At 47.2% G+C, this 13695-nt stretch overlaps 1 protein-coding gene across 1 annotated transcript in view; it reads left to right on the top strand.

Moving 5' to 3' along the window:
- The first annotated feature begins 648 nt into the window (after positions 1-648).
- LOC138535347 (uncharacterized) overlaps positions 649-13695 on the top strand; it is a 289703-nt gene continuing 276656 nt past the window's right edge. Inside the window, exon 1 of the mRNA XM_069641292.1 lies at positions 649-782. Within this exon, the coding sequence (XP_069497393.1) occupies positions 675-782 (108 nt within the window). The 5' untranslated portion in view covers positions 649-674. The remainder of the gene's footprint in view (positions 783-13695) is intronic.

Here is a 13695-nt window from a genome sequence, read left to right as displayed (position 1 = left end):
TCGCATTACTAAATTGCGAATATTGGTACTTTTCTTAAACGCCACCTTTGATGTCACGTTTTATTCATTGTTGCTTAACTTGAAATTCCTGTTCTGTCATTTCACCATTTAATTAATGTTCACAGGTTGTTTGGGATTCATTGCAAATTGAAAATAAACACATTGTAAGAAAAATATAAAATGGCAAATGCGCATGTGTGATGAAACTAAGTGGGTTCTGGTTGCTGCATTTGTATTCGTTAATGGAGAGGATAGCAGTTGTAAATTGACACATTTGTCCCTATTTATTTTATTTTAGTTTCATTGCTTATAGCACATACACAGCTTGAGAGCAGCATAGATCTTTACTACAGGAGGGATCCAGCATTGGGCTTGGCATTTTATATAGTAGCACAGAACTGTGGTGGAGGGAGGGATGTTTATTTGTCTGGCAGGTATTTTTCAAAGAAACACGTTTTTAGTGTTTGACCAAACTTTTTTTTATTAGATCAGGATCAGGGAAACCGTTGTTACTTTGCTGTAAAGTGTCCAATACTTTTACATCTATATCTGTCAGTCTCATTGTTTCTGTGCTACCACTTGGCACATGTCAAAAGTATATATTGTCATATTCATATATCTGTCGTGCATCTCTTTCTCACACAGATCTTTTGGTGTATTGTTAAGAATTGCAGATGGCTTGTCAGTTATTTACAACAAATGAGCATGCGTCACTCTATGAGAAATACATGATTTGTGAGCCTGAGGTATACAGACAGTTCCTCTCCTACCTGGAAGAGAAGGTAGGTGGCATGTTTAAAATCGGTATGGTGGTCGGCGGTGACAACTTGTTTTTGTCTTGTTGCAAACTAATTATTCAGGATAAAGATCAAAGATATATATCACTCTCTAAATACATATATTCACTAAAAATCTTAAGTTAAAGTTGAGTAAAGTAGACCAAATATATCGCAACAAAAACCCTGAAGTTTAGTGCTTTCAGGAAGTTATCACTCTCAGCCATTGATGTCCCCTATAATGCTATGTCCCCATGATGCCATTTTCTATGATATTGTGATTCCCTTCTCTTAGAATATGTATGTGCTCTTGGGCTTTGCACATTTGTGAGGAATCAACTTCCGGGGCACCAGTGGTCCAGGGATGAATATCAGTTTCTAAACCATCAATCAATCCCACACCTCTACTACACCAGAAGGGATCCGAAAATATTGTAATACAAGTGAATTATAAGACCTCCTTGTCCAATTTGGTAATGTGGACGGAACAGCAGGCTTATCTCTGCAAGGTCGTGGATCGTTGGATAGTTGTAATAGAGCAAAAATACAATTATTACCAAATGATAAAAGGAAATGTCCAGTCGAGATTGTATAAAAATATCTACTTTATTATTACTACAATAGACAGTTCTAGCACACTACAAATACAACCAACCTGCAAAGAAACACAGAGGACAGACAGTTTCACGAAGGAAAGGGATGCACTCTGGATACTGACAGGAGGGTAGTTGGTAAAGTAATCACTCTCACTGTTCAAGGTTATTCTGTTCCTGCACCAAGAAGGCAAAGGGCCGTAACTGTCTCTAGGGGCCTTTGGAGAAGGGTCAGGGGGCAGAACCATAATGTACCTGGTGCTGAAGATGTTCCTGGTGGTAGGCAGCACTGAGGCAGTTTTAGGGTGCTTTGCAGCCATTGAGACAGAGTTAGTGGAGGGAGACAGCTGCGGGTACCAGGCGGCAGGCAGTTCGGCAAGTGAGGCTGGAGGGACATCTGCAGGCTGTCCGGTGTGGCGTATCAGGGCCAAGAATCATTGTCCCGGTGCTGGTTGGCGGATCCGGAATGCTGGTCGAGGTGGCTCGTACAGCTCTTGTGACTGTGGGATAACAACAGTCAGCGGTGCAGCCAGATGTGTTTTGAGGACTCGACTGTATTGAACATGGCCTTAAAAGACGCATGCTGGATGATGCTTGTGTGGCACTCCTCCTAGCTTCTTCGCAGGGGTTATGTCCTTTCAAGGAGGAGGGCCCAAAGCTCAGCAGAGTGGTTGCAGGCAATGGCCTGGTCCTTTGTCCAGAGACTCGTCGACACTTCCCACCTAGGAAGGATGCTGGCAGAACCCAGCAGGGTACCCTGTATGCTGGCTGGGTGCCAGTTCTGGAGCTGCTGGACGGGCCCTCTGAGTCCGGTATCTCCCTTTGTTCCCTGGGAGATGTTTAGGTGAGGGATCTTGCTTCCCTCTTGGAAATCCTGGCCTTCCTTCACTAGCGGAAGATGTAAGGTAGACTGTACCTTTAGCACTGGTCCAAATTAATCCTTCTTCTTACTCCTTTTGAAGTCGTTGGATGATCTGCTAAGTGAGGGGTTCAGTCCTCTTTTAAAGCTAAATGAGACCCACGGATTGGTGCAGGCTAAGACCACCTTAATGAACCAATCCTGGGTCCTCACCAACAATCTTCTGTTATGCATGAGGTCCCACCCATCTCCCTGTCTGTTGTAAATCAAAGTGTCTCTCTGGTTAACTGAGCCCCTTGTGACTCTTGATTAAAGTGCAGGGTTCTCTTGAAGTTTGTGCTGGGAGCAGACTGTCTCACCCAAACCACATACTTCTCCCCTCTGAAAGGTGTCAGCTCTGCAGGGGTTTGCCTATGGTAAATAGTGGGCCCAGAGATGCATTTCACTGCCTTTCATACAGAGGTGTGGGAACTAGCTTCAAGTTGACACATTGCATAACATAGGGCTGTTAGTCCCACCTTTCTGTTGTCTGTCCGGCAATCAAGCCTCTCCTCTAGGCTTCCTTTAATTATCTCGTTAGTATGCACTGCCACCAGCCGGCTTAGACCAAAGGAATGCAGATCCACGGAGCATATGATATTTAAATTAGGCTGCTCATAGCTGGAGAAAGGTGTGCCTTCCCCCTTCTTGAGATGCTTCAATGCACCCGGGGCTGTCACATTCCATCTGAATATGACAGGGGAAGACAGCGCCTGTAGGCTGTGTCTTCCCTGAGTACATGTGACTATGCATTTTGTGCGGTAATCAGACAGACTGTGTGCGGAATGACCTCACACAGTATTCAGAGGTTGATCTCCAATCTTTCATTTTCATGTATAAAAACATCAAAAAAGCCCAGGCGAGCACACACTCTCCATGCGGACGGTAGAATTCCTCACATGTCCCCCAGCCGCAATATGTGAACCATCACGCTACTGAGGGTCTGGTTCATCATCAAGGCAAAAGTACTGGCTGAGGCCACCTGCATTTCTATGCTGGGAGCCTGGCTTGTGCTGGATGTCCATATCTAATCCCTGTAGGGATATGGTCCAACGCAAAAGCTTCGGGTTCTCCCCTTGCATGGCCATTAACCATCGCAGAGGCCTGTGGTCTGTCTGGATCATAAAGTGAGACCCATAAATGTATGGTTTCAGCTTCTTTATGGCCCATACGATCGCATGCGGCTCTTTCTCTATGACAGCCCAGTTCCTTTCCCTTTTTGTCAACTGCCTACTAATGTAGGCCACCGGTTGCTCTACCCCTGCTCCAATCCCAAAATCACAAGCGTCTGTCTGGAAAATGAATTCCTGATCATAGTCTGACACTTTCAGAACTGGGGCCCGGCACAATACATCCTTTAAATCCTGAAAGGAGGTTTGAGAGGCGGGTGTCCAAGTTACCTTCTTTGGCATCTTTTTGGATGTTACATCATTCAGGTGCATTGCAATGGTCCCATACCCTCTGATTAATGACCAGTAGTACCCGGTGAGACCTAGAAAGGCTCTCACCTGCATCTGTGTGATGGGAATGTCCCAATCGTTCACAGCCTGTACCTTCGGTTCAAGAGGTTGTTTCTTACATCCGCCAACCAGGTGGCCTAGATAAGTCATGTTACCCTGCGCTATCTGGCACTTCGTGGTCTTGATAGTCAGGCCTGCATTCTGCAGCGCCTGAAGCACTTGTTTCAGGTGGGATACATGATCCTCCCAGGTGTGGCTGAACACAACAATGTCGTCTAAACAGGCGACACTGAAGTTTTCCAGTCCAGACAAAACCTGGTTAACCATTTCTCTGAAAATTGGCAGGGGCATTCTTCAGTCCGAAGGGCATTAGAGTGAATTGATAATGTCCTTCTGGGGTTGAGAATGCCAACCTCTCTCTCGCTCCATCTGTCAAGTCGCCCTGCCAATACCCTGCTGTGAGGTCAAAGTACTCATGTACTTGGCAGTACCGAGCTTGTCAATGAGATCATCTGCCAGAGGAATGGGGTCTGTCTTTGTGAGAGAGTTGAGCCCCCTGTAGTCCACACAAAAACAAACTTCAGTTTTTCCACTATTGGTCTTTTTATGGACTGTTACCACTGGGCTAGCACAGGGGTTTTGGGATGGCTCTATCACTCCTAAGGACAACATCTTGGAAATATCCTCCTTGATGGTGTCCCTGACCTTATCGGACATCCGGTGAACCCTATTCTTCACTGGTTTACTGTCTCCAGTGTCCACATCATGGGTGCACCAATCTGCGTGACCAGGAGTCCGAGAAAACAGACTTGCAAACTGTCCCAGTAGCCGGCAACAGTTTGTCAGTTGCTGGTCTGACAAGTCAGTTGCAAGGTTGACACCTTCAACTGACCCAACTGCAGCTTCAGTGTGCAGGAGGTCCAGGAGGGGATTGGTCTCCTCCTCAGTCTCTCCTTCAGTCACTAATGCCATGACCAAGTCATCCCGCCTGTAATGGGTTTTTAGCCGGTTCACGTGAAAGACCCTGCACATCTGTTTAGGTCCTTTCACGTCAATGAGATAATTCACTTCACTGACCTTTTCCAGCACACAGTAAGACCCAGTACACTTGTCCTAAAGGGCACTGCGTTTGACAGGCTCCATAATCCACACCCACTGGCCTGCAGAATAGACTGTCACGGTGGCCTTCTGGTTGTGCCAGTGCTTCATCAGCTCCCGACTGGCCATCAGATTCTTGGTTGACTCTTCCATGTACTTTGCCATTCTAGACCAAAGTCCGAGTACATAGTCCACCACATCTCATGATGGGGGGTGAGAGTTTGCTTTTCCATCCGTCTTTCACTAGACTTAGGGGACCTCATACAGGGTATCCAAACAAAAGCTCAAAGGGGCTAAACCCTACTCTGTTCTATGGTACCTCCCTATAGGCGAACAGAAGGCATTGCAGGAGAATATCCCATTTTCTCCTCAGGTGCTCTTCCAAGCCACCTATCATGCCTTTCAGGATCTTTTTGAACCGCACAAAAAGCCCATTGGTTTGTGGATGGAAGGAGGTAGAAAACCGGTAGGTGACTCCACACTCTTCCCACATGGCCTTCATATATGCTGATATGAAGTTTGATCCCCTTTCAGCAACAACTTCCTTGGGGAATACAACATGGGAGAATATCCCAATCAGAGCCTTTGCAACCTCAGGGGCTTTGATGCTCCTCAGAGGGACTGCCTCATGGTATCTTGTGGTGTTGTCCACCACGACCAAGATGTATATGTTCCCTGAGCAGGTTTGAGGATCCAAAGGACCCACAATATCCATGCCTATTCTCTCAAAAGGCCGCCCAACCACAGGTAATGGAATTAAGGGGCCTTTGTGGCTCTACCTGATTTGCCAGGAGCTTGACAAGTCGGGCAGAACCGGACAAATTCCTTAACATTTACACTGAACTGCAGCCAGTAAAAGTGTGCAGACAACCGGTTTGATGTCTTATTCACTACCAAGTGACCCTGCTTAATGAATTTGGTGAGCCAAATCCAAAAGGAACTTTCTGAAGCATTCGGGAACCAACAACCTTCTGGTGTCCTCACCCTCAGAATCCTCTGGCTCACTGTACAGGAGTCCATCCTCCCAGCACACTTTGAACAGTCCAGGAGCCTCGCCCTTAGCCTGCTCCTCCACCTGGTTCCGCAAACCCGCAAGAGTGGGACACTCTTTCTGGGCTGTGTAGAAGTCAATCTGATCTGGGATCCAGCTGATGCAAATTCATCCAGCTTGGGCAGACTCTTCAGATCTGCGCCCATCTGGACCTCCACCTCAGGTTCCTGTGCTGCACCAGGCAACTCTGAATTCACAGGGTCCCCTGCTACCAAAGTATAGTCCTCCATGGCTACTAGCCCCTCTCCCACAGGAGTAGGTGACTCAGTAGTCTGTGGAACTGGACTAGGGGCTACCGGCTACACCGGTCCTTCCGACACACCCTCTGGAAGCACTCCAGGCCCTAAGGCTCACAACGCGTTCAATCTGGAAATCTCTTTGGCCCTCGATTGTGTAGCCGTTGTGACTATTTTAGGATCAGGAAGATCATTACCCAACAGACATGGGACAGGGAAGGAGTCTTTCACTGCTACACAGCGCTTGGTCATTTCACCTGACCAGCTAAACGCTACTATCATTAAGGAGCACTTACTCTTACCATCAAATCCACTTATGGACAAATCAGACCCAGTACTGTACTGGCCTGGCTGTACCCATTGCCGGGTGACAGCGGTGACGCTAGCGGCAGTGTCTCGGACCGCAGGAGTTTTGTGTCCATTGATGTACACATGCTCTAGATACAGTTGAATATTATTGGGAACTGGGGTATTGTCTGGAGATCCGGTACCATTCCGACTTAGTGTCACCAACCACATTCAGCAACTCCCTGGCCTAGTGGGAAATCCTCCTCTGAGAGGCCCACACTAATGATGGCCTCTTCCATTAGTCCATTGTTCACTATGGCTTGCTCGTATAAGCCCTTGCAAGCAGGATCCCCTTTCTATGGCCAAGCTCCTTATGCACGAAACAGCATATGGGTGGTGAGAACGCAGGTGTGCATGGCTGAACTAGAGTTTGGGGGTTTCCCTTCATTCTTTTGGGGACCTAACTTTGAAGAGGATTGGGTTGGACCTTTGTGCTTCCCATCCTTGTTTCCTTTTTTGTCCGTTGATTTCTCTTTCGGATTGGGTGTGCTCACCACTTGAGTACTCACAAACCTGTCGGCAGCCTTTGCAAGCTCCCTAGGGTCTGTGATAGTCTTGTCCACAAGATGCTGGTGTAGGTCAACCTCACAATTTTTCAACATATGCTCACACGCTATCAAATTGTACATCCCTTTAAATGTGTCAAATTTGTTACCAGTCACACACCCGCTCAGATATGTCAACAACAAGTATGTGAAGGCTTCAAATGTCTGCCCACTTTTTTTACAAGCTCTCTGAAGCTCTTTAGATACTGTTCTGGGGTTTTACAGAACTTCCTGAGGTGAGCTGCCTTCATGCTCTTATAAACGGGCCTTTCCTCAGGAGTTAACTGAAGAATTGCATCAGTCGCTGCTGTCGGTAAGCGACTCATCAGGGCTACACACCACAGTACCTTATCCACCTCCTGCAGCTGGAATGCCAGCTTGTGCACTTCAAACCAGTCCAAAATATCCTTCCTCACCTCATAAGTGGGATGTGCCATTGGAGCTTATCCCAGGCACTCTGGTTTAAGCCACTACTGCTGCTTTCGCTAGATGCAGATCTGTTGGCTTTTTCTTCTCTTCAAGCGCCAGCTTGCACAGCTCTATGGCAGCCCTGTCGCGCTCGATGGTGACCTTGTCCCACTCTTTTTGTTCCTCTATCGCTAGTCTCCTTTCCGCTAGTCTCCTCTCCTCGAACATGAGTTTTCTAGCCGCTACCTCATTAACAGCCAGAACAAGTAATGGGCCACTCAGAGACTGTGCTGAGGCCTGGGACCTGCGGGATATTGCAGTAGCCCCTGTCCTCACTGACACGCTCGAGTGTAGAGAAACCACACATGTCTGCCGTTGGGATGATGGGTGAGAAACACTGTTCATGCAGTCATCCTCGTCATTTACCCCCTCCAGAAGGTTTTGTCCGTTGAGGTACACAGGACCTAGACCGTCCCCTGGGGTCTTCTCCTCAACTGCCCTTGCTTCTGCCCAAGCTTGGAGGCTGGTCAGCAACTCAGGTTTATAAACCTTAGTGCTGTGGGGAAGTCCCTTTTCTTGACATAAGATGCGCAGGACATCCTTGGTCATGCCTTTTAAAGTCTCCATGTCAAGCTCCATGTCTATTATTATTACCAATCAATCATTAAACGTTGACTTCAACAGTACTTTTATCGTTGGGTGATTAAGCTGTGCGCAAGGCTCCAACCGATCTGACCACTTTCCACCAATGTGACAAATCAACTTCCGGGACACCAGGGGTCCAGGGATAAATAGCGGTTTATAAACCATCAATCAACCCCACACCTCTAGTACACCAGAAGGGATCCAAACAGATTGGAATACAAGTGAATTGTAAGACCTCCTTGTCCGGTTTTCGTAAAGTGGACGGAACGGCAGGCTTAACTCTGCAAGGCCGTGGATCGTTGGTTAGTTGCAACACAGCAAAAATACAATTATTACCCAATGATAAAAGGGACTGTCCAGTCAAGGTGTATACAAATATCTACTTTATTATTACTACAACAGACAGTTCTAGCACACCACAATACGACCACCCTGTAAAGGAATACAGAGGACAGACAGTTTCACAAAGGAAAGGGATGCATTCGGGATACTGACAGGAGGGTAGTTGGTAAAGTAATCAGTCTCACTGTTCAAGGTAATTCGGTTCCAGCAACAAGGGGGCAAAGGGCCGTAACTGTCTCTAGGGGCCTTCGGAGAAGGACCAGGGTGGCAGAACCACAATGTACCTGGTGCTGAAGAAGTTCTTGGTGCTCGGCAGAGTCGGGGCGGCTCAAGGGCGCTTCGTAGCCCTTGAGACAGAGTTAGTGGTGCGAGGGTACCAGGCGGCAGGCAGTTCGACAAGCGGGGCTGGACGGACGTCTGCAGGCTGTCTGGCGCTGCGGCTTAGGGCCAAGAATTGTTGTCTCTGTGTTGGTTAGCGGATCTGGAATACTGGTCAAGGTGGCTCGGAGGGCTCTTGTGACTGCGGCGTGACAACAGTCAGAGGTTCAGCTGGATGTGGTTCGAGGACTCAACTGTCTATAAACACTGGATGATGCTTGTATGGCACTACTCCTTGCTTCTTCGCAGGGCTTGTGTCCTTTCAAGGTGGATGGCCCAAAACCCAGGAGAGTGGTTGCAGGCAACAGCCTTGTCCTTTGTCCAGAGACTCTCCGGCACTTCCCACCTAGGAAGCTTGCTGGCAGAACCTAAACTGAAACTCAGCCAGCTGTGTGCTGGCTGGGTTTCGGTTCTGGAGCTGATGGACGGGTCCTCTGAGTCCGGTATCTCCCTCTGTTCCCTGGGAGATGTTTAGGAGAGGGATCTTGCTTCCCTCTTGGAACTCCTGGCCTTCCTTCACTGGCAGAAAATGTAAGGTACACTGTACCTTCAGCCTGGGTCCAAATTAGTCCTTCTTCTTACTCCTTTCAAAGTCATCAGATGATCTGCTGAGTGAGGGGTTCAGAGCTCTTTTAAAGCCAAATGGGCCCCTGTGATTGGTGCAGGCTAAGCCCATCTTTATGAACCAATCCTGGGTCCCCACCAACAATTTTCTGTTATGCATGAGGTAAGGACCAGAGTGCTCCTCAACAAGACAGACAAAGGGTGACAACATATACCTAAGTCCCACTCGTCTCCCTGGTTAACTGAGCCCTCTGTGACTTTTGATTAAAGCGCAGGGTTCCCTTGATGTTTTTGCTGGCAGCAGACTCCCTGTCTCCCCCAAACAACATACTTCTCCTCTCTGAAAGGGGTCAGCTCTGCAGGAGTTTGCCTATGAGAGATGATAGTGGACCCAGACATGCATTTCACTGCCTTTCATACAAGGGGTGGGAGCTAGCTTCAAGTTGACTCATTTCATACTGTAGGGCTGTTAGTCCTGCCTTCCTGTTTTCTTTCTGGCAATCAAGCCTCTCCTCTAGGCTTGCTTTAATTATCTCGTTAGTATGCACTGTCAGCAGCCAGATTAGACAAAAGGAATACAGATCCATGGAGCCTTTGATATTTAATTTAGGCTGCGCTTGGCTGGAGGAAGGTGTGACTTCCCCCTTCTTAAGATGCTTTGATGTAACCACGGCTGTAACATTCCTGCTGAATATGACAGGGGAAGACGGCACCTGTAGGCTGTGTCTTCCCAGAGTACATGTGACTATGCGTTTTGTACGGGAAGCAGATGGACTGTGTGTGGAATGGCCTCACAGAGTCATCAGTGGTTGATCACCCATCATTCATTTTCATGTATCAAAAAAGCCCAGGCGAGCACACTCTCCCCGTGCGGATGGTCGAATTCCTCACAATATTCACTGAAAAAACGTTAAAGTTTAGTAAAGTAGACCTAATGTATTGTAACAATCCCCTGAAATTCAACCCATTTGGGAAGTCATGATGCTCTCCCGTTGATGTCTCCTCTAATACTATTTCCCTCATTATGCCATTTTGTACATTATTGTGAATCCCTTCTCTTAGAACATGTAGGTGCTCTTAGGCTTTGCAATAGGAACACACTGAGTTAAGTCATTCATGACTTTCTGAATGCTGAGTGGGTTTTTTTGCGATAAATATGGTAAACATAACTAAACTTTAACTTATGTTTTTTCAGTGAATTTCAAGGGTTTTGTTATACCATAGTTTCACACCACTACCATCCCAATAGCCATGGCCTTAGGCTGCACCAACTGTATTTTTTACAACATTACCAGGCCACTAGCCATGGGTTTGACCATGGTCAGTGGCCACTGTTAGGGAGAATTCTCTGTTTAGGCTGAATTTCCCTACCTAGTGAGTCCCCCAGCAGCTTTGCTGGATTTCTGGGGTTTATTTTTTTTCTCCTGCCAAGAGTGAGACTCTTTTACCCTCACTCTTGGGCATGTTGAAGTGTGTTTTCTTGGTTAAACCTTGTGTTGAATGGGCTATGGGGTCTTTTACTCCATAGGGCCTCATGTATTTTTTGGATGTGGGTTACACAGCACCCTCTGTGCCGTAACCCAGGGGTGTCCTAGGGACTCCCCAACATAGACTCCATACCCTGGGACTGACTACTGTCTCCCAGGGCATGTAAAGTCACCAAAGACTTTACTAGTCTTAAATCCTGAACAGAACCAGTACAAACCATCATATTGTGGACGTACTGGCTGGGGCAATTCGATTGCCCCAGGGTCTGTTAGTCGCGGGGGCACGTCTCCGTCCCCCCTGATCGAGTTTTGGCTGGTGGCAGTGGAAACTACTTTTTATATTCGACCGCGAATATTTTCCTATGGGATTTCCCATTGTTTTAGGCTAACACATTTAATTATTTATTTACGGTAGCCTTAAACATACCGCCGGTTTATATATTTATTATTATAACTCCGGTTGGGATTTTTTGCCAAAACTTGATACTAAAATGGCGTTGGCGTTCGCCTCTGTAACTCTGACCCAAAGTGGAGCCCTTTGTCCCACTTTTGGCGGGCTTCTCCACAGAAGCCCTCCAAAGTGGTGCCACTCTTTCTGGGGTACTTAGGAGGGGTGGAGGGGGATTTAGGCACCCTGGACTGAGTTACCTAGGTAACTCAAGTCACACTCCGTCCTGATTGGCCCAAGTGGTGAGCCGGCCGGCTCACCACTTAGCATGGTTGAGTGACAGCTAGGCTGGGTGAATGGGGGTTTGCTGCATAAAAGCAGGGCTTTGGGGACTGGAACTTCAGAAGTCACCACAGGACCTAAGAATCCAACGAGGGACGAGCTGAGCTGATCTGCTACGACGACACCGCCGGTGGAGCCCTGCTGAACCATCTCACCACTTTTCCCGACGACCGAGGAGAACTCTTAACGGAGTGGCTCCTTCCCTTGACTGGTGGGGACAACCAGTTTTCACCTTCTTTCCGTTCTTCGAGGTATCCCGTGGCCGCCTTGCCAGTGCCAAGCACCCCGGCAACCGGAACCCCACCACTTTTACCCCAACCGCGAAAGTCGGTACAACCCTTTAACCGGAGGACTCCGCGGCTGGTTTCTTCCCGGGCAGTGCAACGACCTTCTTCTTCTGCTCTTCAGCGAGATCTTCTTCTCCCCTGACCGACGTCGAGCCTTGCTGCCACTGCCTGGAACAACTGCCCCCGCTGGAGGATCCTTTCCGTTAAGGTACCGTGTTCCGCCTGGCTTCCCTTGCCACCGACTGTACGAGGTAGTTTTAGCCCTCGGCTTTCGATCCTGGGATTGCCTGGGACACTTTGGCTAAACTTTCTGAGCCTCTCTAACTCTTTTCCGAACTCTTTTGCAAGACTCTGAATCCCTACCAACTGTGTGATCTTGGGCACGTTTTCGCTCTGTCTGCTCTAAGAGTGGGCCCTGCTTAGTGACTTTTGCTCACCTGTGACTTTGTGCTTCTTTGAGCTTACCAAAAGTGTTCTTGACCTTAGAGTGGTGTGTTTATCCTAATTCTGCTCTTTTTCCCTCCCTTCTTTCACCTACTAGAGTGTCATCTAACGTTAAGCGCTCACCTCTGTTTTAATTATGTGGTGTTAACCTAGAGTTGTCTAGATAGGAATAAGGATTGGGACTGCTTTCCATATAACTGTGTTTGGAGTGTTTTATTATATTTTGCTAGAGTGTTTTCAATATGTGTGTTCTAAAAAAATAAATAACTATATACTTTTGAAACCAAGCTCTGGTCAGTGTTTGCTTGTGCTATTGTGCCTGAGTACATATTGTGTATACTTTGCATACTGCCTAACTCTTCTTGAGGGAAGTCTGACTGCTCAGCCACAGCTACCAGGTAAATCTGGGTGGTGCAGACTGCTACCAAGTGGGTTTACTGCTATACCTGTAGTCTTAAATCGTTTGCAGTGTTTCCCAAGGGAACTGCACAGGTTTCTGCCTAACACTGGTGTACAGCGGTGGGATTTGTATTGAGTATACATTTTATTGTGCTCTAGATACCTTAGTACAACTAACCACAAAGCTTAGCACTGTAAAAGTAATCCTCTAACATGTCAGTTATAGAAAGCTATAGTCAAGAGTCCCTTGCAGCCAAAACTGCTGATTGTTTAAGAGTGCTCTGTAAACATAAGGATCTCCTGACTAAGGGCAAGAAAATGGAGCTGATTGAAAGATTGTTAGCTAACCAAAGTCTGGGTGATGGTTCAGAGGAACCTACCACTCCAGCAACTGTAGATGACAGTATTGAAATTAACATGGAGCAAAATGTTGATGATTCTGAGGAAGAGTCAGAAGAGGAGGGTGAGGCTGTTGTGACTGTCCCCCCTAGGCCTCTGCCTGCTCTACCTGCTGTACCTACTGGACCTTTACCAGGTCCCACATTTAGTCCTCAGTACTTTGAACTGGAGAAAATGAAACTAGAATTGGAGTATAAGAAACTTAATGCTCAAACTGACAAAGAACTAAGGCTAAGGGAAATGGAGCTCAAGTATGACTTAGAAATGAAGAAATTATCTGTTGAAAATGCTTCTCTCTCTGGCTCATCTAGAAGTTCCAGTCCTAAAAGACCCCGGATGCCTAAAGAATTGGTTGGTATGTATGAGCCTAAGTTGGATGTGTTGGATTGGTTGTCTCTGTTTGAATATAATCATGGGCTCCAGAACATCACAGGAAATGACTTACTCACCTGGTTGTTCTCTAGGCTTCCCCCTGTTGCAACTGATGTGGTAATGGAGATGGGGGAGGAGGATAAGAAGGACTATGAATGTGTGAAGCTAGCTTTGATAGCTAGATTTGGGAAGACCCCTTCCCAGTATCTTAAGAGGTTTAGGAGCCTCAAAAAGC

The sequence above is a fragment of the Ambystoma mexicanum genome, chromosome 1p, assembly GCF_040938575.1.
Source record: "Ambystoma mexicanum isolate Mex_15411 chromosome 1p, UKY_AmexF1_1, whole genome shotgun sequence".
In the NCBI taxonomy this organism is placed as follows: domain Eukaryota; kingdom Metazoa; phylum Chordata; class Amphibia; order Caudata; family Ambystomatidae; genus Ambystoma; species Ambystoma mexicanum.
Note: the sequence above shows the minus strand (reverse complement) of the source record. Positions and strands in the feature narration are given on the sequence as shown.